Below are 24,877 nucleotides of genomic sequence, written 5' to 3'. Positions count from 1 at the left end.
AGGAAAAGTAACTCCATTTAAATAACATGGGAAGCATCTCTATTTTAAAAACTTTCATTAATAATAATAATAATATCGAGTGACAAACTTTCATTGGAAATAGGTTAGAAAGTCTAAGCTCAGACGAGGAAGTATTGAGCCAACTAAATTGAATACCTCAACCATGAATTTGATTAGCATGAATGAAATATATGTGAAAACTTTCATTGGAAATAGGTTAGAAAGTCTAAGCTCAGACGAGGAAGTATTTAGCCAACTAAATTAAATACCTCAACCATGAATTTGATTAGCATGAATGAAATATATGTTTGTATGTTAAAATTACACACTTTTCACATACTTCATATTAGTATACTATAAAAATTTAGAAATATTTTTTTCATCTTCCATGTTATTCAAAATACCAGCCAACAAATATTTCCCATCAACTAATCAAATTTGGAACGCGAACATGTAGTTATGAGTCGGCCATTGTTGTTTACAACTTTAGTCGACAGATAGCACAGTCGGCGGTGAATTATTGTGATTACTTCCAGCTGTTTACTTTTTAGGTTATGTTGTAATACATTGTTACCAATCACGTAAGTTTTTACAAATTATTTTATTTGCAGTTTTTATAAAAATGTAGATAGAGGAAAAATTTTGTGTATATCACGAGTGAAAAATACTTTTTCTCCCTCAGGGAAATTGTTGCCCGAGGCGAAGCCTCGGGCATAAATCTTTTCCCTCGGTGAGAAAAAGTGGCATTTTTCACTCTAGATATACAAATAACTAATTCTCCACCTACATTTCCCCTAGATTTTACCATGCTCTTGCTATAGGAGAAGTAAACCAATCTTCCTTGCGAAAAGCTGATATTAGGTTAAGAACATTAGTCGAGGAAGTCTTACACCTTCACAGGAACACCGATGGATTAATCTACACCAGAAAAAGAGATGGCGGTCTAGGACTTCCTAGACTTGAAAAACTAATAATTGTCCTAAGTAAAGTCAGAGCGGCCTGGCAATCGAAGCGATTAAGACATCCACCGTACGAATTCTACAAAAATGGGGACTCACATGCAGAAGAACATATGAAAAAGAAGATGCTGAGTCTAAAAATGGATATAGGTGGATAACCCAAGATTGGTGACTGTGAGAAGGCTAAGAGACAATATAATAATGAAAGAGTCGCAGTCGAATGGGCTTGCATGAAAAAGTCGCAACTTCAACTTATTATGGTAATATATAAACTTATTTATATATAGACTTGATAAATTTCATACATACATTTCGTCGACTGGAAGCTCAAGTCTCAACTTACTACTGTACATACAGACTAATATTATAGTACAGTAAATACATAGGCTTATAAGTTACAGTATATTAAAAAAAAATAATAATCCACTCAATAGTCAAAATAAACATTAAAAATATAATATTCCCTTATCCAATCACATTTTACAAATCACATGTTACTTTTTCAAAGTAATTTCTTAGATGCATTGCACTTTTGTCTCAACTCATTAGGTAACAAAGTTTCCCCCAATTTTTATATATTTTTTCAACAAAAAATAGTTTTATTTAGTGTGCCTGGCACAATATTATTATCACACATAATGGATTTATCAACATATTGATAATATAGTATTATTGATACTGAGCATTAAGCATAATAATTATCAACAACACTTATATAATTTGTCAGATAGTTCTTTCATTTGTTTTTCAAGGAGATTTATTGCTCAAGTAAACAAGAAAGTTACTTCATGTGATTTACCTGGTTAACTAGTGTGATAGTTTATTTGTCTAATTCACTAATTAACTTGACTGTATTTCCCAGTTAAGTCCACTGATTATCAGGTAAAAATAGATTGTTTTGTAGTATTAACATTAATGCATCAGTTTTCCAGTTAACTGATTTGTTGGTTGAATCAATCATTAGTTTTATAGTTAACTTTTCTTTTGATTATCACACCATGTGGTTGAATAACACTGTAGATTGAAGTATGTGCTTGCGTTCTTATGAAGGAACCTATAAATAGAAAACCAAATTCAAGATTAAAAAACGCGTTTTCATTCAAACTGAATTTACAAATTAAATTAATTCAGTTGTACAGTACATGCACTTATGACGATGCATATATGGAGATTGGTTCAATTAATAATTAATTTTAGTTTATTGATATAATAATACAAATTTCAAAAATAGCATTATAGTAAGATTAAGTTGAAACTATCAGCATTCCTTATCTATATAATAAGAGAGAGTAGGGTTGTGTTTGTTCGTTTGTTCGCATCAAAACATGTCAACTTGTGGATTGCATACCGGAAAAACGGGAATGATTTAGATCTCCAAATTTTTAACATAGATTCTAAAAATATCAATGTCGTGCACCTGGAAGCCCAAATTTCAATTTTCCTTCTAGATTTTTCAGAATTAATGTTCAAATTCATCTATGCTACCGTACATGAAGTTCCATAGCCCAAAGTGTGTTTTTTATGAGGAGGTTTATAATGCTGTTACAAGACCAACATTTTCGAACAGCAGTGTAGCAAAACGGTTAAAAGCTAGCATACGGAGCGATGGTTCCTGGGGTTCGAATCCCGATGATTCCCAATTTTTTTTGTTAATTTTTTCCCTCGAAACGTATTATTATCAATTATTTTTTGAAGGAATTTGTTTTCATTACAATTGACCTTGGATTTTATCTAATAATTATTTTTAATGTAAAATTTTGCCACCAGTACAAATGAAATGGACATAGTCTTCATGCTGTAGGCCTATCATTGGCCTTCGTTTGTAACATTCGTGATGTAGGAAAATTATGTTTGACACATCATCATGTCTTAACTACTGGACTGATTGATTTGAAATTTTGCATAAAGATTCTTCATTAACTGAGGATGGTTATACTGTAGGCCTATTTTCAAATTTCAAATTTTTTATTACGTCATGTTTTCATTTTGCAGTTTTAAAATACACCCTTGCGAAGCACGGGTTACCTACTAGTAAATAATAAAATAAATTCTTCCCATTCAACCATTTTGATCAACATTTCAATCAAAGTTGACATTATCACATTTCAAAGTGAATTTTTCTAAAGACTCATTTCAAGCTATCATCATTCCCAATGAATAACATCAATGGTTTCCATTCAAAAACCGCTGACAGTATGAAGTGAATATCACAATTTCAGCCTATAAGCTGAATCCCAACATATAACAGAATTTTGATAGATGGACTAGTTTTCAATTTATAAATTATTTCAGTCTTAACTTTAGTTTATTTCAGTCCAAAAATTTTGAGTTTAGTTGGATTAGAAACAGAATTAATAAAAATATTGCACTTTATCAGCACTAAAAAAAACTTCAAAATGTTGAGGTATTTTAAAAACTTTTTACCCAGTTATAGATCACTATCATAATTGCTGACTCAAGACCCGTTTTATTTATTTATTTATTCAACAGATACAAAAACACATAATTATAAAATGATTGGAAATGGAAAAACGGGCTTTTATCCCTTACTATTTCATTCCCAAATTTGATTGAAAATTAGTCCAAAAGAGGTTATATGATTCGTCAGCACTTTCAAAAACAAATTTGGTTTTAAAGTTTAAACATAACTGGATAAGCTGGTGGTTTGATTTCAGAATGTGATACATTATTATATAATAAATGCCACCATACTTTGATTCAAACGTGGATTAAGTTAAACTAGAGTTCAACTACAACTATCAAGCATACAAGTCTTTGCCCCGGTTGCACAAGAACCTGTTAAATTTAAATCGTGATTAAATGCTTCGAGAACCAATCAGAGAAACCTTCTTCTCGAAAAGGTCTTTACTGATTGGTTATCGTTGGATTAATCATAAAAATGATTATTTAATCATGATTAAAATCTAAAAGGCATTTGTGCATCCGGACATGTACTTTATAATTTGATGAACTTTACTCTGTTAGCATTGGTTGAATAAGAAGCATTGATGAGAAGGAATGTTGAAAGTTAGTAGTGAACATACTTTACACCTGTAGTGTGATATTGATGTTAATCTGTAAGGATTAGTTGAATAGAAACCACTGAAGCTATTCATAAGCTATTTCAATCATTTTAATAGTTGTTTTTTTTGTGTAGTTGAGAAGTTGATATTGTGGTAATTATTCATATTGAAAGAAAAAGACTAAGAAATTGTCAAAAAAAACCACAGATTTATTTATACTAAGAAAGACCGGTTTCGAAATAAATTGAATGAAAAAGACTAAGAAATTGTCAAAAAACCACAGATTTATTGATACTTAGAAAGACCGGTTTCGAAATAACCGGTTTGTAATAACCGAAACCGGTCTTTCTAAGTAGTATCAATAAATCTTTGGTTTTTTACAATTTCTTAGTCTTTTTCATTCAATTTGAATAATCTCTAATCTGATAAAAACAACTACTTCTAATTTCAAACTTTTGAACTTCTTTATTGAAAGCTTGAATTGGTTAAACTTGTTAACTATATGATTGATAAAGCGTTTCCTTTTTAATTTTGTATCCTATACTATTAAACGAGCAATTTCTGTTTATATGTTTGTATGTCTATATTTTCGTTTATATCTTTTTTTTTATATGTCTGTATGTTACCGGATCTCGAAAACGGTTCTAACGATTCTCACGAAATTTGGAGCATAGTAGGTTTATGATATAAAAATTCGATTGCACATGGTCTCATCCCTAGGAAAACACGCTGAACGACATTATTCAGTCTTGGAAAAATAGCTGAGATTTTCGTCGTTTTTGGATATAAAAATGATTTTCTGTGGAAAATCAAAATATCTCATCCCCGAAATTAACAAGCTGACGTACAGACAAACTGTAAAATATAAACACGACCCAAACGAGGAAGAAACTTTGAGGGTTTGAAAGGTGAAATTAATTATAATTAATCAAAAATAATAATCATATTCAAAATAGAAACATATTTTTGTGATGTTTCCAAATTCATCAAATAGTTGAATTCGCCTTAAAATTCTTCAACACTAAAACCTTTTTTAGCGAATGCACACAGCTGCTGGTTAGCCTTTGCCCTTTGCATGTGTAGTATTTTGTTTATAAAGTGATGAGACACAGTATTAGCAATGACAATTTCCAGTGTTCATATTGTTTGAATAACATTACTTTTTTGGATAGTAGAATTAGAAGTGATTCTCAAGTGAAAACTTCATCATATAGTTGTGAATGTTGGGCTAAATTTTCACTCTAAAAACACCAAAATAGTAACTAGATGCTATTAGTGTAGATTAGTAAATGGTAGATCAACAAATATTGTAGCAAACATAGTATATTATTCTATGAACTAAAAAATTCTATATAAAATTTGTATGCTTTTGTACTCCAGAGCGAAGCTCGGGTCTCCGAAAACTTATCTATCCTATTCTATTAAGCAAGCAATTTCTGTATATATTTTTATATTTATGTGGTTATTTTCATATCTGTTTATTTATGTCTAACGGATCAACGGATCTCGAAAACGGCTCTAACGATTTACATGAAATTTGGAACATAGTTGGTTTACGATATAAAAGTTTGATTGCACTAGGTATCATCCCTGGGAAAACACGCTGAAGGACATGAAAAGGATAATAATTATTCATCCTTGGAAAAACAGATGATAATTTCGTCGTCTGTCGATAACAGAAGATGCGAGTGCCTGTGTGGAAGAGAGACAGAATTATGTTCAGCTGTTAAACGATTTGAAATCAATCAGCTTATCTCACGAGAGAAATTTTTATCGACGATCAAAATAATCTGATTATTTGTTGACATGACATGGTATATAATTCTAAATATTGGAGTATATCATAATTTTCAAAGTTATTCATTATTTTACAGTTTTAAGTGATTGGTGAGTGTTATTAAATTTGGTTTGTGAACAATCTGAATTAGAACTTTTGTTTTCAAATATTTGCACTGAAAATTCGACCTGTCTTCAAGTTTATGGAAGATAACCTACTATTTGAAATATTTAGTGTATAAATCAAAATTCGGTGAAAAAAGAGTTTTGGGCTGTGTCTGTAAGTCCTTCCCCAATCATTTTAAAGAATTGTGTTCGGTTTAGTGAAGCTCGGTGCCCCGATATTAAAACCTTATACCGTATCAGCCAAAATAAACAGCACTGAAACTGAATCAGCTGTAGTTGCCTTCTCGATCAGCTGATTCAATTGGTGATTGTTGCCACGGCTTCGCGTTCATCACTTCTTTCTTATTTGAGGTTAGTTGTGGTTGACATGGTGCTAATAACTGCAGAAAAAACTTTAATCGTAGAGCATTATTACGGAAATGGACGTGCGGGTGGTCCAAGCTTGTCACACACTGCTTTACGTTTTCAGGAACATTTCCACAAAAACCCACCTATAGTGAGGTCCACGTTATAATGACAGTGAAGAAAGATAGGAGAAAAACGTTGCCAAGTCTCTCCATTTTGCCACTGACTGTACACAGCTGTTACTCAATTCATCCCATTAAATTTAATCTAATAATAATTATCATTTCCTTGATAAAATAAACAATTTAATGTCAAATTGATCAATAAAATATATTTTTTTCATAATTTGATTCAAAAATTTGCTTTCATGACTGAGATCAGATTTTATTTTTATACAAACCTGAAATGGCGGCTAATTTAAAAAGCTGTGATACAACAATCTGAATTTCTAAAAAACTGAAATTGAGTTATTTGGTGGATATTCTATTCCAATTTCCTTTAAAATGATAGAAAAATAGAAATCCTATTAAAAAATAAGTAATTTCAATTGATAAATTCTGAAATAACTTTTTAATATTATTTATACCGGTACGAGTAGGTCTAACCTATATGGGTAGGCTAACTTAAGCATGGATGAGATCTAGGATGGTTAGTTATCAACTTTTAAAATGTCATTTCAGGTATTTTAATTAGTGTTTCTCATAAGATAATGTTAAAAATAAATTATTTCATTGTTTCAAAAATACATTTTAAATCAATTATACGACTTGTGTACTCAAGTATTTTGATAGAATGAAGAAAAAAAAATGGCGGCTGAGAATATGGTTTGTTCAGTTTTGTACAGCCACTGTCAAAAGTAAATATAAAATATTCTGGCAAATAGACAACATTGCAAAGCGAGAGAGAGATAGTGCTATCTGTTTTGTTGTATGATAGAAAAGGACAGCAACAGTATTGTCAATCGTAGCCTACACTGCCATTATAATCTAGACCTCACTATAGTAATGCTGTGATTCTTAGTGTTGTTGAAAATTTTCTAAGAACAGGTCAGGTTTTGACACAGCGAAAGTGCTTTTCAGGTCACCCAACTACGGTCTGTACAAATGAAAACCACGCAAGAGTGGTGCAGCAAGTGTTACAGTCACCGAAAATAAGCCTAATGCGAGCTTCTCTTAAACTGAATATGAGCAATACTTTAATGATCTTACAACACCGGACGCCTACGTGTGGGGAATGTTGAAAGAAAACATCTTCCGTGAGGACCCACCATCTACCATCGTTCAACTCAAAGAAAAAATGACCATGTGTATTAGGATAATGTAACAACCCCTATTCATAAAAATGGTGCAAAACCTACAAGAACGGTACGAGTGTTGCCTCAAATTGAACATGTTATTACCCGTGTTTAACCGATTTTGCTTCCTTTGACTTGTATGTGTTGTTAAAATTTATACGTAAAATTAAGTTAGTATTACCATTTCAGTACTGTTTATTTTGGCTTATACTGTATTATACAATATAAATTATCAATAATTATTATTAATTGTAATAATTTCTTTGTAGAGAAAACTGATTCTGAACTTACCTAAGAAATTGCTGAAAATTGGCCAGAAGTATCTGCACAGACTTCTCATCCAAGGCGGTGTAAGCTAGCACACCTCCAAGTTTCACTGAAAAAATCCACTCTATTAATTAATTTCATTAGTTGTAATTGGCTAGTGATATTGGAAAGCTCACACATCGGTAATTAATGAGAGTATTTATTGAATAATGAGTGGGATGGTAGAAAATGTGCAAACATCTTGCCAATCTCTGTAGATGGTCTTACGAAGACCATTAGGGCGACACCATATAAGGCGTTTTCAGGCACTTCCAGGCGGCGTTTTCAAAATCGGCATTGCAGGAAGCTCTACGATTGGCTGATTGGGTTGGCCATGAAAAACGCCAAATAAGGATATTCTATCACATTTGGCGAAGATGGCATTTGTATACGTGTTGCACAAATAGCTATTTCCTCCACTCAACTTATTTATTCAATAATAATAATAATTTTAATTTGTAGCTCATGTTATAGATTATGTCTTAGGGAGGGCTTAGATGTCACGAGAACAATATCGGCTAATCAAGAGTTTGTCAGAACGAAACAGAGCGTATGCACCCAATCTCCCGCACTGCGCTGAAAATTCTACCTTTCTCTCGTCACTGAACTATCTATAGCTGTTATCAATACATTTTATAGTCGTTTATTCTAGTCGTTTTGATGAATCTTAACTACAGAAAGATTCACGTTATAAAGTCAGTGGAAAAGATAGGCCGACAGGGTTGTCGACTCTCTGCGTTACCACCGCCTTCTATAGTGGATAGCACTCCCAGTATATCCAATATAATATTAATAATAGTTAATTCTTGTTAATAATAATCAACTACAACTTATCTGTCAAGAGAATACAGTTTTCAATGATTTAATAATTAATTTTCCTAACCGATATTGAATATTTTGGTAATTAAATATATTTCTACATGGACCAAAAACAATGTGGCAAGGTTGCGGAGGTACAAAAGGATGGAACTACTTGCTTTGTCTAATGATAGAAAAGGATAGCAACACCAATGTTAATCAGGTGTTAACTTTATAACGCGAATGCAACCTACAAGGTCGCGGTTAACCTCAAGGTCAACCCACAAAGTCAAGGCTAAACTCAAGGTCACCCACAAGGTCAAGAGGTAGGATATTTTGTGAAGGAGGAGGAAGATAAAGGGGTAGAGCAGGGGTAGAAGAGGTCGTGAATATAAATAGGAGGAGAAAAAGAGGGAATTGGGAAGAGAAGGTGGTAGAAAAGGAGGGGGAGGAGTAGGAGGAAGAGACTCTTATAAGATCATGATTGAAAATAAGATTGACTATAACCAACTAACTAATGAAAATTATAGTTACCAAACAACCGCAGCAAATGTTGAGCTCCGTAGAGTTTTGTCATAGGCGTATCGGGATAATCTGCTATCAACTGAAAACAAGCAAAAATTAGATCACTCTCAATTGAACGAAAGTAGTGAGTTCTTAGTTTGAACTCCGTGATTGTGGCGTTCTCTACCGATAACTATTGACAAATCAACAGATACATAATAAAAACTGTCAGTGGCAAATATTTCAAACTGTGGTTCTTTGCTGACATCTTATCTTGGGATTCAGCTATAAATAAGTTTTGTCAATAACTCAATATTAGTTGATAGCGAGATCTTTAGCCGGGGAGGTTTGCCTGGATATGTAGATTACGATTTTTCAATGACCGTTTTCACACACACACACATTTCTCGCCAACACAATACCCACAATGTTTCCCATTGGGCGTTATCACACTCCACTCACCGATTTCTCGTCTACACAACACCCAGAGACAGAATGTTCCCCAATTATTCTGAGCTGATTCTCAGGACATTCTGATTGTGGTATCGGGAAGTGTGTAAACAGCGATTGACTGATTGGGATGGCGTACCTAATAATCGGCCAATCGGAGGACATACTTGATGTGTTGCGTCGACGTGAAATCGGAGTGTGTGTGAAAGCACATATCTCAGCACCAGTAGTGGTTCTGACTGAAACACTTGAGTGGGACATTACCTATTTTCAATTGAATTTTAATAATGGCCACAGAAGCGTCATATAAGTTTACACTTTTTTGTGGTCACTAGGAAGTCAATCAGGTTCCAGTATTGTGAAGATTGATATACTTAAGTATCATATAACAGAAAATTTTATACCATTTTTTAATAAAATAAAACAGATATCATCCATTCATCATTTACAAATCATCAAAGCAAAAGGAAATTACATAGCCTTCAACAAGTTAGTACGGAAATAAATACAAATATTCAGCTCTAAAAATGACATTCAACAAAATTCTTAGTGAGTTTCGATCAAACACAGTATACTAAGCTCAACGGATTTGCACTGAAAATTTTAGGTTAGAATTTACTTAGAAGTTTGTAAAAATACCGTCGCCTTCGCAAGCAGTATTTTTGCTGGTGGAATCTGAGTGAAAAATTGGCAACGCTGTGACATTGGGCCATATGAATAAAGTTGAGCATTTGATTATACAAAGTTGAGCATTTGTACTTCTAAAATATGGAGCATATGCTTCATTTTCTATGAATAAACGTGAGCAAAACCTTTTGCTCATGCTCATCAAAAGAATAGTTTGAGCATTTGCTCAAAAGTAAAAGCTTATGCTCAAAATTGTATGAATAAACTAGAGCATTTGCTCAACTTTTGAAGCAAATGCTTCAAAAAAGGTGAGTCTAGTCTGGAGCAGCTTTTCACCTTTTGCTCATAGTGAAATGGCTCAACTAATTCGTGTGAGTAAGAGGACACTATACCAGATACGATCACAACCAATAGTTAAGATCTATAAAACTCTTTTTAGATTCAACCATGATATATATCACCATTATTCCTACAAAAGGATAAATACAAAAGATACCTATCCGATATAAAGATAGCCATCACAGAATAGGAAATGGGCATTTAAGAAGATGAGAGTGTAGACGATTATAAGAAAGCTATTGATTATTATCTATTATTATAGAGATGACATTTTTTCACGCTAATATTTCAAAATTCAGAACTCAACTAACCTAAAACTCAATTCATAGATGGAGAACAGAGCAGACGACCAAACACAAGCGGTGTCTATACTTGCATATTTAGCGCTTACGTGAGTAGCACATTCTATATTTTTTTGACGGAATAAATATGAATAGATTTAAAAGAGCAGTACGGAATTGGTTATATGATACTGGCATTTACCAGACCGAGGAGCTCATTGTAAATAGGATATAGGATGAACTACTGTCTTCTTTTTATTCTACCTTTAATAACTAACAAACCTTTATAACTAATATTACTAATTAATTTTTTTATACATGTTTTAGAAAAGAATATTATGATCACCTCGACACATATTATTATAGTGGGGTATCATAATTAGAACTAAGCTTAGTATAAGCAATTTTGTATGTATAATATAACAACTATGTATATGTTTTGTCAATAAACTCCTCTGGTTGCAATTCATTGGTAATCAGAGAAATTATTATAATTATTATTAACCTTTCACTATAAAAACAAAGTAAGGCCAAAAAAGCGAATAAACTGATGAAAACCCTTTTAAATACGTGAGCATTTGCTCCAGAGTTCAGGAGCATAAGCTAAAGCTTATTCATATAAAAATGAGCAAATGCTTATGGTTCTACCTAATGCTCATGAGCAAAACCTTATGCTCCATGCTCATGCTCATGAGCATATGCTCTGTTTTTATTCATATGGCCCACTGACTCAATGCTATAAGATAGGACGCAACGAGTTGTGTCCACGCACTACAACTTCTGTAGTCGCTCCTGCTCACTCACTCTTTCTTATTATACAGAGTGAGTCATATGTATGGGAACCCCCCAATAAGTTGGAGACTGAGTTGTAGATATAATACTGTAACTTTCAGGATAAGTTATTGGTCGAATATTCCACCTTTTGACTTGCGACTGAATTTCACCCCCACATAAGGGGGTGACTTAGGGGTTGTAACTCGAATATTTTAAATGTAAACACCCATTGTGTGGTACATAATTTTAAAGGCCTTTTTGAATCAAGAAAGATGACATCGATAAAAATTTTCTATGATACTTTTACCCAAAATGGCGGCTGATTGAAGGTTTATTTTTTAAGGAAATGAGGGGGTGTAACTCAAATATTTTGAATGTGAACCCCATTGTGAGACACATCATTTTGAAGGCCTCTTCAAAACGAGAAAGATGGCATCAATAAAAATGTTCTATGACACTTTTACCCAAAATGGCGGCATATTAAACTTTATAAATAATTTATTAAAAACTAAAACTTCAATCAGCCGCCATTTCGGATAAAAGTATCATAGAACATTTTTATCGATGTCATCTTTCTTGTTTTAAAAGGCCTTCAAAATAATGTACCACACAATGGGTGTTTACATTTAAAATATTCGAGTTACAACCCTCAAGGCACACCCTTATGAAGGGTTGAAATTCAGTTGTACGTCAAAAGGTAGAGTATTTGACCAATAACTTATCCTGAAAGTTACAGTATTATATCTACAACAGTCTCCATCTTATTGATATGACTCATTCTGTATATTGTATTTGTATTCCATTGTTAAAAATTATTTCTATTTAACGTTGTTAAATTATAAGCCGAGTCACTTCTTTACTAAGGTGAGATTCACTACAAATTGTCAGAATTAGAAGGAAATTGGAAGCATTAATTTCATTCACAGTAGACTTAATTATTATGACAGTTTAGAATGAATCATCAATTTGTTTCAAGATGTCAAGTGATCAATTTAGATTAACTTTTATCTATGTGGTATTCTCAAGTTTTGTTTTTTTCTGAGCCGTTGTAATTTTTGTATAATGGGTATAATAACACATTCTTTAGCATTACTGAATTTAATTGTATATTAATTCGTATTTGACCTGAATTGAAGAAGAATAAGTTAGCTGCAACTCACTGCCAACACACAAGGAATTTAATGTTGGCAGTGTTAAGTATTACATTGATAATATTGTTACACTCAAGTTACAATCAATTTTTCACTTGTTTTGTACCGTATACTCTTGTAATTGTATTGTACAAATATGTATTTGTGATTTTTGGTAATAAATTCAATTCAATATGGAAATGACGATGAAAGTGATGAATTGTTTATTGTTTTTGAAGGGACGAATTCAAGGATCCAAAGGTTCAAAGAACCCCACAGGTCAACCGAAGCTTATTGTGTTCCCAAGTAGTATGTTAGTTAGGCAAACCAATACCTTTGTCCTTTACAAGAACCAGGAGTTTATCCCTATACTAACATCCCATTCATCACCTGGTTGCTTGTCGCAATCCAGTGTGATATGCTTGGCAGTCTCTTCAGACTGATTGGTCCTCGTGACCTACGTGAATTCCACTCCTGACCTTCTTTGAAGGTCCTTCCGCTGAGGAAGGGGTGGCCAAGTTGTCTCTAGGGCACCCGGCCACTCTCGACTCAGCCTCTTGACCCACATTTGGGCCTGGAGATTCACCAATCTCTGGTCTCTTGAGTTTTTCTTTTTGCCTCTCCGAAACTCTGCAGGGTCAAAAGCCTCACCTCTCCCAAGACGTTTTGCCTGAATGGCCGCCCTTCTTTGAGCAGTGGTGAGTTTTGGCCTCTCCATCCACAAACACGTGACCTACGTGAGTTCCACTCCTGGCTTTTTTGTAGGTCCTTCCGTTGAAGGAGGGGTCACCAAATTGCCTCTACGGCACCTGGTCACCCTCGACTCAGCCTCTTGACCTACATTTGTTCCTGGAGTTTCACACATCTCTGGTCTCTTGGGTTTTTTTCGCCCCTCCGAAACTGCCCTGATGGGGCAGATCCCGTGGGTTTGAAGGCAAGGCAACTTCTGGAGTTGCCTTGGGGTCCCTTTTAGTCGCCTTCTACGACAAGCAGTGATACTGTGGGTGAATTCTGGTTTTGAACACATTCTTGAGTACGATGTTCGACTCAAAGCTCCCCCAACCCACAGGGGGCTAAAGTGATGAAAACCAATGTTCACCAATAAAGGAAAGTACCAAATTGGGCTACTACATGTATGCAGGGATCATTTAATCTCTATTATTACAAAAGTTGATATAATCTCTATCATTTACTCACTTTATTGCACTGATCTCTCTCGACTTTATAGAGCAGCTGAGATTGAAGCATCACATTGAAATAATCCCGTATTCCATTCATAACTTCAGTTACTGCATATTCACTGAAAAAAAAACATAACAATACAATTAGTTATTACAAGAGTATTCAAACATAAGCCTACTGAAATTTACAGAGAAATTCATCAGGTTCTTATGGGACTCTTTTCCTTGACTCTTTCAATTAATTACAAGAGTCCAGTGTTCTTAGGTCATTGCAATGTCTACTCCAGAGAGTATACAGTAATTAGAATATTTAAAACTCCAATTCTGATAATAATCTCATTTATTTATACATAGATAATGGAATCTCATTTGATGCAATCTACTTATAGATAGACTAATCTAACCTCTTTATAAATAGACTAGTCTAATCTACTTATACATAGATAATAAAATGTCATCTATTCTAATTTACTTGTTAAGGTTAAAAATAGTTGATTTGATAAATTAAGTATATAAACTCACTTATTTGGGTTGCTACTTTTGCTCATTGTCTTATATTTGGTATAATCTTCAAGGATTTGGTCCACGGTTATTTTTGCAGGTAAATCAATAAGCTGTAACAAGAGATAGATAAAAGTTACAAGAAATGGGAGAAAATAGCAAGAAGTAGGTAAAAAATTACAAGACATGAGTAAAAATGGTAACAAATGGGCGAAAAAATACAGTTGTATATTATGTATCGTATGAAGAAGTTTCAAAAACCACGATAGTTGGAGGAAGAGAACACATCTACGAGGAACAAAGATTCTTAACAGAGATCAGATCTTAACAGATTCTGTTAAGGGTTGACTAAGCCCCCGGGCACAATAGCGATTTTACCAACGACCAAATCTGTTGTAGAGGGATGTAACACAAGCTGCATTAGCGCTCCACTTGGTGGCTTTTGGGAAGTGATTGGCTTATTTGAAAACCTATTCTGTAGTCTAACCTCTTCAAACCTGAACTTTTCAGTACGTTCAAGAAAAAAAGTTTAGTTAAGATTTATCTCAGAATTAGTTTTAAAGTTAGCTAAAAATTTCCACCTGCACATAAACTAAAATTACACTTGTTTAGTTGTTGAAAGGTACCAATACAATAAACAAAGAATGGGAGACCTTTTATCAAAGATTTTGTACGAGAATAATTCTGAGACAAGTAGTTGACGTTAGTGTGCAGGGTAGTTGATTTCTACCTGCCTTTCCTCTTTCTAGTTGTTGAAAGGTACCAATACAATAAACAAAGAATGGGAGACCTTTTATCAAAGATTTTGAACGAGAATAATTCTGAGACAAGTAGTTGACGTTAGTGTGCAGGGTAGTTGATTTCTACCTGCCTTTCCTCTTTCTAGTTGTTGAAAGGTACCAATACAATAAACAAAGAATGGGAGACCTTTTATCAAAGATTTTGTACGAGAATAATTCTGAGACAAGTAGTTGACGTTAGTGTGCAGGGTAGTTGATTTCTACCTGCTGTTCAACAACTAGAAATAAAAAAATACACTAAGGATCGGTTTCCAAGCTCGGTATTTAGGTAAGTTCTAGACTTTAAACAGCTGGATTGGCTTTCCGAAACGGGGCGTAGTCATAGTCCACGTTTAAATTGAATTTAGAAAAATTTGAAAACTGAACACAAAGTAAAATAAAGAGAAAATAGTGTAGAGTTTAAGCTATTTTGAATTATTTGGAAATGTTTCGTTTCGTCAAGAAAAAACGTTTCTAATTATAGAAATGAGAAAATAAAGATTATCATAAAAACTGCGACTACGCCCCGTTTCAGAAAGCTATTTTTCCGACTAAAGCTGTTTAAAGTCTAGAACTTACCTAAATCCTGAGCTTGGAAACCGGCCCTAAAATGTACTGAAAAAAGCACTCCGGGTGAAAAAAGCACTCATTTCCAGGTAACAACAATGGAAGATAACTCAATTTCGTCGTTAGGACTGATATAATTAGAAATGCAATGATGATAAAACGGAATTGCATGCAAACTCCTCAAAAACTAGATGGTTTATTTACATCGCTTGTATTTTAATAACTGTTCAAGAAATTCCATCTTTTTTGCATGAAAATATTCGGGGAAACGTTCCTCTACAAACGCATATTTTATTGGGTTTGTAACAACCTTCAAGAAAAAAAAATAAAATGACCAAGGAAGTAAATTTGCGCCAACTCCAGTTCTATAAAAGTTTATTTCAATCACAAATTTCAACAAGAAATTGCTTGCATGCTTGAGGCTTGACAGTGTATGAGTTTGTCGCAGTCCGGAGTTGCCACACCCACACAAAATAATCAAGATAAGTAAAAAAATCCATAATTTTAAAAGTACCTTTTTGTTATTGTTGATTAAATGCCAGTCATCAACTAGCCATGGCTTGAGTTGATCAGGCAGAGGGACCTTGATTTCCACCTTCAACAGGAACTGTTGCTCGCTCTCAACTGATGCGACCTTTTGACCAGTGCGTTGCCTTCTCGTGACGTCACATTGTAGCGGACTCTGCCTTCTTGTGACGTCACATTCGGTCGGTGCCAGTGTTGCCAACTCTGTTTTACTGCTCGAACTGTCCGCTGTTGCCACACTGCTTGTCTCTACACCCACCATGCTGCTTACCTTCTTGACGATCTTTTTTTTCTTGCTGCAAGGAAAGAACAAAATTTATATCAACTATAGTCTAAATAAAATCACACAATAGTTTGGATTCTATAGTGAGGTCTACGTTATAAAGGCAGTATTTGATTGACATTGGTGTTACTATCCTTGTCTATCATTGGAAAAGCAGATAGTGCTATCCTTTTCTAGCTCTGCAAAGTTGCCAGATCATTTTTCAACAATGTATAAATATTATCATTAATTAAGAAAATTCATTATTTGATCTTTAAAAAATCTTTTTTCTCAACAAATAACAAATAATTGATTATTTTAAACAAACATCAGCTATCCTCTATAGAATGCAGTGGTAAGGGAGAGAATCGGCAACGCTGCTCTCCAATCTTTCTTCACTGGTATTAAAATGTGGACTTCACTGTAGCCAATAAAATAACACTAAATTGTGTGAGATTATGATTGTCATGGGACTGAATGTATACAATTTTAGCATAACAATGTTGGCATTAGCTGATGACCATTATTATTTCTTATTTACATAAACGGTTTGCCCAAACAACTTCCAATGTTTTCTAAATGTGTAATCTATTCGCCGACGACACAACTTTAATCATAAATGGGAAAAAACAGGACGAACTACAATTAAATTATAATACTACCATAGCTTCAACAAAAACAGCCCTGACAAACCTAAAACTTAATATAAACACCTCCAAAAGTACAGTAATAAACTTCAATATAAGATCAGCAAATGCAACCGAAAACCAACTAAATACCGATGATGAGGTGAAAGATACAGCTCGATTTTTGGGAATTACACTTGATGCACACCTGACATGGGACAAATACATTGAAAAGTTGGTAGGTAAAATATCCTCAGCCCTCAATGCCATCAAACGTATAAAGGCAAAAGCTGACAAAAAAACTGCTCTGATGGCTTACTACTCGCTATTTGCATCACATATGGGCTATGGAATAATAGCATGGGGAGCAGCCCCGCAGACCTACATTGTACAAGTTCTAATTCTCCAAAAGAAAATAATAAGAATAAATAATTTACCATACGATACACACTGCAAAACAGGATAGGATCCTCACTGTAATATGTAATACATACTTAAATCAATCATGCATGTGAAAAAATTCAAACCAGACAAGCCACACAGAAGAAATATCCAAGAGCACAACACAAGAAGAAAAAATGATTTTGAAATTCCCTACAACAGACTACAATAATCACAAAAACAATCAGAATCTTCCGGGTGTAAATTTTTCAACTGCCTTCCGGATGACCTCAAACAGATTGAATCTCGAAACCAATTCAAAAAGGCTCTCAAAAAGTATCTGACTGAGAACCCTCCGTATTCAGTACAAGAATTCATGGAGCAAAGCACTCAGCGGATCTTCCGCTGATACCCTGACTTTACCCTCCTACCTTACCTGACGTGCCCCTGATCTCAATGATATAGGTAGTGAAAAGAAAAGTAAAGTAAAGATGTCACATTGAATATATTCAGTCACTGAGCTGGAAAAATTTAAAAGGAGAAAATACTTTTATAGTTGCTATGAACAATCATGGCCTTGTTGCATGATGAAAATACAAGCTAATAGTATATTTTTTCCATGCTAATAGCCAGCTGACTACTGGTATTATTAGTTTGTTTTATTTTATTAGTCAATAGGCCCCAGGTAACATTAAATTTTTCTAAATAGACGTCATGTTGAAGATCTTTTGAAAGAACATCAATCTGGTGTGGCGCACTCACACAACTTTCCTTGCTCATTGAACTGTAAGCCCCATTCTTAAAGGAGAATAATTTAGGGGAATAACACAATGACGATTGGCAGCAACATACTTGAAACTACGATCAGACTAATGTATATAATTGTTTTCAGAGTACTTTTTCCTTTGTGTAAATTGTGAAATTCGATGATATTTTTTAAAAGTCATCAAAACAGCTGGTCTACAGATGAAATATCTCGATTATGTGTTCTTTTTATGAACTGCTATACCTAGCCAACGTTAGTAGACAGAAGGTTGATCACTCACAGGTGTAAGATTCGAAGTGGTGGGGGGAATGCCAGCGTGACGTCACGTGTAGTAAAAAAGTGATAGAGTAACCACACTCAGCATACAGTTTATTCACTGTATCTTCAAATACATCGTCGTTTAATCCTCTCAAGATTGACCTAGAACTTAAAAATTCTCCATACTTATAGCGAATTAATCACCGATTCTAATTTTGTTGTTTAATATATCAAGTTCATTCAACTTGTATGAATAAAATGAAGTTGAAAGTTTTTCAAGAATCTAAACACGTGACACGAAAAAGTTAATAAGCTGGAAAAGCGTTAGTAGACAACGTTATACTATTTTAATTTCAGATTAACCCATAAAAAATCTTGATAAACCAATGCATTGCATAAAACAATAAACCGATCCCGATAAATCCAATGAATTTCATAGATATAAATGCACTGAACACATGCTGGTATCGAGCATATGTTCTACCTACGAGAATCAAAATATCTCATCCCCGAAATTCACAAGCTGATGTATAGCCAAACTACAGAATATAAACATGACCTAGAAGATAAAGAAACCTTACGGGTTTGAAAGGGAAGGTTAGGAGGTGGGTTTTTTGCTTTTATATTGCAAAATGCTTGTATTATTCAAATGTTTTGATAATTATTGTAAAGCAGAAACAGAAAGCTTGCATGTCAGAAAATGTTTGTGTTATATAATTTGACTATAGGTCACCGTATGATTTTCAAGAATGCGATATTCTGCCCACTCTGTACTACAGCCTACGTCACGGCTGCAGTTCCCCCACTCCAATTGCATTTCAACTAAAATACTATAGATGAGTGACCAACCTTCTGTCTACTAACACTAACTTTGCTACCTAGCTACCTAATGCACGAGAAGGAGGTTACAAAGTCCATTTCTCAAGGATGGGGTGGACCCCCATTAGTTTCCCAGAAAGGAGACTCATGCCAGTTGATAGAGCTGATAAATCAGGGTATATTTATTTATTAGAGCTAATACAGGGTATGAATTTAAAAAAAAATCGGTCAAGAATGTTTTTTCAGTAATTATCCGCCATTTTTCTCAAGAATATTACGGAGCTCCTGCAATTTTCCCAGAAATGAGACTCATGTCAGTTGATAGGGCTTATAAATAGCTATCCATGGTATAAATTTGAAGAAAATCGTTAGAGCCGTTTTTGAGAAAAACGTGAAAAACATGTTTTTTTAGTAAGTATCCGCAATTTTTTCCGCCATTTGAATTCAATTTTATTGAATTTCTTAATGTCGAATCCTCATGGTATAAGGACCTTGAGTTTAAAATTTCAAGTCAACCGGTTGATTAGGAATGAAGATATCGTGTTCACAGACATACACACACACACATACACACACACACACACACACACACACACACACACACACACACACACACACACACACACAGACCAACACCCAAAAATCATGTTTTTGGACTCAGGGGACTTTGAAACGTATAGAAAACTTGCAAATTAGGGTACCTTAATTTTTTTTCGAAAGCAATACTTTCCTTACCTATGGTAATAGGGCAAGGAAAGTAAAAAACGTTTGAAAAAATCTGGTGTGGTACACTCACACAACTTTCCTTGCTCATATTCGAAACTACGATCAGACTTTTGTATATGTGTATATATAATTGTTTTCAGAGTACTTTTTCCTTTGTGTAATTGTGAAATTCAATGATTTTTTTAGTCGTCATTTTTTAAAGTCATCAAAACAGCTGTTCTACAGATGAAATATCTCGACTATGTGTTCTTTTTATGAACTGCTCTACCTACCTACCTCATGCACGAGAAGGAGGTTACAAAGTCCATTTCTCAAGGATGGGGTGGACCCCCCATTAATTTCCCAGAAAGGAGACTCATGCCAGTTAATAGAGCTGATAAATAACTATACAGAGTATGAATTTGAAAAAAATCGGTCAAGTTATTTTGAAAAAATCGTGAAAAACATGGTTTTTTAGTAATTATCCGCCATTTTTCTCGAGAATATTACGGAGCTCCTGCAAATTTCCAAGGAAAAAACTCATGTCATTTGATAGGACTTATGAATAGCTACCCATGGCTTGAATTTGAAGAAAATCGTTAGAGCCGTTTTCGAGAAAACCGTGAAAAACCTGGTTTTTGGTCATTATCCGCCATTTTTCTCAAGAATATTACGGAGTTCATGGAATTTTCCCAGAAATGAGACTCATGCCAGTTGATAGTGCTTATGAATATCTATCCATGGTATGAATTTGAAGTAAATCGTTAGAGCAGTTTTCGAGAAAACGGTGAAAAACATGGATTTTTAGTCATTATCCGCCATTTTTCTCAAGAATATTACGGAGCTCCTGAAATTTTCCCAGAAATGAAACTTATACCAGTTGATAAGGCTTAAAAATAGCTCTCCATGGTATAAATTTGAAGAAAATCGTTGGAGCCGTTTTCGAGAAAACCGTGAAAAACATGGTTTTTTAGTCATTTTCCGCCATTTTTCTCAAGAATATTACGGAGCTCCTGAAATTTTCCCAGAAATGAGACTTATGCTAGTTGATAGGGCTTATAAATAGCTATCCATGATATAAATTTGAAGAAAATCGTTAAAGCCGTTTTCGAGAAAAACGTGAAAAACATGGTTTTTTAGTCATTTTCCGCCATTTTTCTCAAGAATATTACGGAGCTCCTGAAATTTTCCCAGAAATAAGACTTATGCTGGTTGATAGGGCTTATAAATAGCTATCCATGATATAAATTTGAAGAAAATCGTTAGAGCCGTTTTTGAGAAAAACGTGAAAAACATGTTTTTTTAGTAAGTATCCGCAATTTTTTCCGCCATTTGAATTCAATTTTATTGAATTTCTTAATGTCGAATCCTCATGGTATAAGGACCTTGAGTTTAAAATTTCAAGTCAACCGGTTGATTAGGAATGAAGATATCGTGTTCACAGACACACACACACACACACACACACACACACACACACACACACACACACATACACACACACACACACACAGACCAACACCCAAAAATCATGTTTTTGGACTCAGGGGACCTTGAAACGTATAGAAAACTTGCAAATTAGGGTACCTTAATTTTTTTTCGAAAGCAATACTTTCCTTACCTATGGTAATAGGGCAAGGAAAGTAAAAAACGTTTGAAAAAATATATAGAACACTACTGCCTCAACCAGAGTAATATCCACTTAGTATCTATGTCGATGTATACAGTCACATAAATTAGGAAAGGTTTCACACAGTGTGAAAACGAAAATACTTTAAACAAGACTCAAGTAGAGGCTTCGGAAAAGTTGTGACCCCTAGTCCTTCAAACGCTGTAAGGTGGAAGGTAGAAAGGTAAGACCAAAGTAGTGGAGTTTTGAGAGAGCTGCCTAACCAATAGAAATCGAGGGGTGTGGCCTCCCCCCTCCACCCCCCCAGCCCCAGTCGGCCATTTTGGCCCCGCCCCCAGCCAATAGGAATGAAGGGGCGTGGCCACGCCCCCCTCCACCCCCCCAGCCCTAGTCAGCCATTCCCCCTCCACCCCCCCAGCCCTAGTCAGCCATTTTGGTCCACCCCCCCAGCCCCAGTCGGCCATTTTGTCCCCGCCCCCAGCCAATAGGAAGCAAGGGGCGTGTTCAAAATGGCGTCGTGCCCCCACCACCCCAACCAATAGGAAGAGGCCATTGTAGCAGGTGTCCATCTCCCCTACCCAGCATGGGTGTGTTCAAAATGGCGTCCCCCTTCCCTAGTGCCCCCACCAATAGGAAGCAGGTGTCCCCAACGGTTCCCCAGCGGCGGCGGCGGCCATCTTTGTTTTAGCAGGTGTTAACTGACATCTGCTGCCCCAGTTAACACCTGCTTAATTTGCATATTAAAAATATCCCCACATTTAAAATCTTTAAAATCTCTCAAACTACACTACTACTACTAATCTATTTCCCAGTCATATTTTTTTCTTTTTTTTCCTGCATCACTTGGTCGCCTATCACTGAACATTCTTTTCAAAAACAACTCTTGCACCTGATCAGAATTCAAATTATGTTGTACAGCTTCACTCATGTCAAAGATGTACCTCTTTTTTACATATTGTGCAATCAAATAGTATGAAAAGTTGAACAACTGTTCATTTAAATATTTCTGAAAATCTTCACCTTTCATAATCATCTGCATAATGTCATCTTTTAGCTTTTGGTGAGAAGCTGAATTTTTTTCATCAAGTTTCTTTTGCACATCAGCCAACATAATATTGAATGTTGATTGTAGATCAACTACTTTCAAATTATAATCTTGCCTGTTAATAAAGTTAAGTTTATTTTGTGCAATTAGATTGTCTTTTAATTCTTTCAATTTAGTTTCTAGCAAATCTGTATCAACATGTTTTAAACTATTGTTTTTACTTTGTTGTTCACATAATGTCTTCAATTCGTCTGATTTCTGATCAAACAACGACCTACTAACATACTTTAGCTCAATATCATCACTAATTGATTTAGACAATGTTTTCAATTGTGAATCGAAATACTGTTTTTGTTGTGCTATCTCCTTCAATATATCAGACATTGAATGCAATTTACTTTCAAACACTTTTTTAGTAATTAAATCAGACTGCAGTTGCGACAGGAAAAATGATGACATTGATTTTGCTGTAGTCGAGTTTCATTTTTTCAAAAGTGATGATAATTTTATCATTATTAAAGAGGTAGCCATAATCGATTACAAACTACGTCATGTTGTGCTACACTTTAAATCACCATTTCCGAAAACATTACTGAGTAGAAAAATGTACCGTGATGTCAGCTGGCTTGAACATAACTATCATAAAATTAGATGGGACCAAGGCGACTTAATTTACACTGATGCGCTGCTTGCTTCATATTTGCAAAATTATACCACAATCTATACAAAGGGAAGAGAAAAAACACAGTTTTTGAAAAGGTTACACGACAATGTGCTTACTATGCCGGAGGATATTCAAAAACCAGACTATACAATGTTTGAAAATTCTTGGTGTTTTAGTGTATGCAAAATTCATAACAAATCGTCCAATGGCCGCTGTGCGTTGTTCAGTGCGTATCATTATTTGACAATCTTGATGTGTAACAAGCAAACAAAGGAGAATAGTGCTGCTTCAATGCCAACAAAAAATATGAGTTCATTGAATTGTAATGCTGCTGATATCGATTATACATGCGAAAATAATAGAATGGAAAGTATGAAACATTGTAAGCTGTTAACTAAACAACGAAAACGCAACTATGCCCGACAAGGTTTTTATTTTGATGGGGAAAGCATACTATGTGTTTATTGTGGATTTGATTTGATTTCGCATAAAGCGAGAGTATGCAGTCTGACCTGTAGCGGTGGAAGGGAGAAGCGAAAAGCAATAAATTTCACTGTTCTAGTACCACTCATTTAGTGTACCTTCGGTAGCAGCAGCAGCAGATTGAAGAGCTATAATGAATCCGCAAACTTGGTCTTATGCGCCAGAATGTTTAGAAATTAAATTACAAAACTACATTGAATGGTATGATTTGTGTCAAAAAGCAATAGAGACAAAAAACAGTACTATTGCTAGACAATTGAAAGCAATATTTCTAAATACAGTTAATATTAACGATATCAGTGATTACTTAGCTTATTACAGACCATTTAGTTTGAATGTAAACAAGCTAATAAGAATTGAAGAAGAAATTTTAAGATTGTTAGAGGTGAACAGAGGAGGAGAAGATGCGGCGACTAGCTGTAAAGAAGAGGTGGGTAGGAATGCGCCTACATGTAAAGAAGAAGAAGAAGAAGAAGCGACTAACTGCTGTAAAGAAGAGGTAAGAAGAAAGGAATGCGGCTACATGTAAAGAAGAAGAAGAAGGTAGAAAGGTGTAAAGGTGAATGGCGGGAAGTCAACAGAAGGAAAGGTGTGAGGAGGCGTGGCGGAGGGGAGAACGAGTCAACAGAAGGAATGTGGAAGGAGTCGACAGGAAACGGTTGTGGGGGGCTGACGGCTTAACAGGTTTGCTCAGTCTTTAACCGACAACCAACGCGAGCATATAGCTGCTTTGTTATTCTTGCACACGATCGCGGTAAGCTTTTTATTATTATTATTATTATTATGGAACACCATAGAAGCAACACTGGTAATGATAGACTTTTTAGTATGAAGTCATTCAATTATATTTCGAAAACTGAATATCCAACGGTCTCACTCAAAGATCTTGACCATGATTCGTGGTACCGTGTTGTACACGCTAGATTAGTGAGAACACAACAGGGTCAGCGAAT

The 24,877-nt window shown here is 34.7% G+C and overlaps 1 protein-coding gene across 1 annotated transcript in view; it reads right to left on the bottom strand.

The window, feature by feature from the left end:
- Positions 1-1,390: 1,390 nt before the first annotated feature.
- The window catches only part of LOC111050923 (mortality factor 4-like protein 1), a 50,618-nt gene continuing 27,131 nt past the window's right edge, over positions 1,391-24,877 (bottom strand). Inside the window, exons 4-9 of the mRNA XM_022337307.2 lie at positions 16,275-16,581; positions 14,436-14,527; positions 13,930-14,032; positions 9,162-9,231; positions 7,815-7,899; positions 1,391-2,013 (exon numbers count right to left, since the gene is read on the bottom strand). Coding sequence (XP_022192999.2) covers positions 1,932-2,013; positions 7,815-7,899; positions 9,162-9,231; positions 13,930-14,032; positions 14,436-14,527; positions 16,275-16,581 — 739 coding nt within the window. The 3' untranslated portion in view covers positions 1,391-1,931. The remainder of the gene's footprint in view (positions 2,014-7,814; positions 7,900-9,161; positions 9,232-13,929; positions 14,033-14,435; positions 14,528-16,274; positions 16,582-24,877) is intronic.

This window comes from Nilaparvata lugens, chromosome 9, assembly GCF_014356525.2.
Source record: "Nilaparvata lugens isolate BPH chromosome 9, ASM1435652v1, whole genome shotgun sequence".
NCBI lineage: Eukaryota > Metazoa > Arthropoda > Insecta > Hemiptera > Delphacidae > Nilaparvata > Nilaparvata lugens.
Note: the sequence above shows the minus strand (reverse complement) of the source record. Positions and strands in the feature narration are given on the sequence as shown.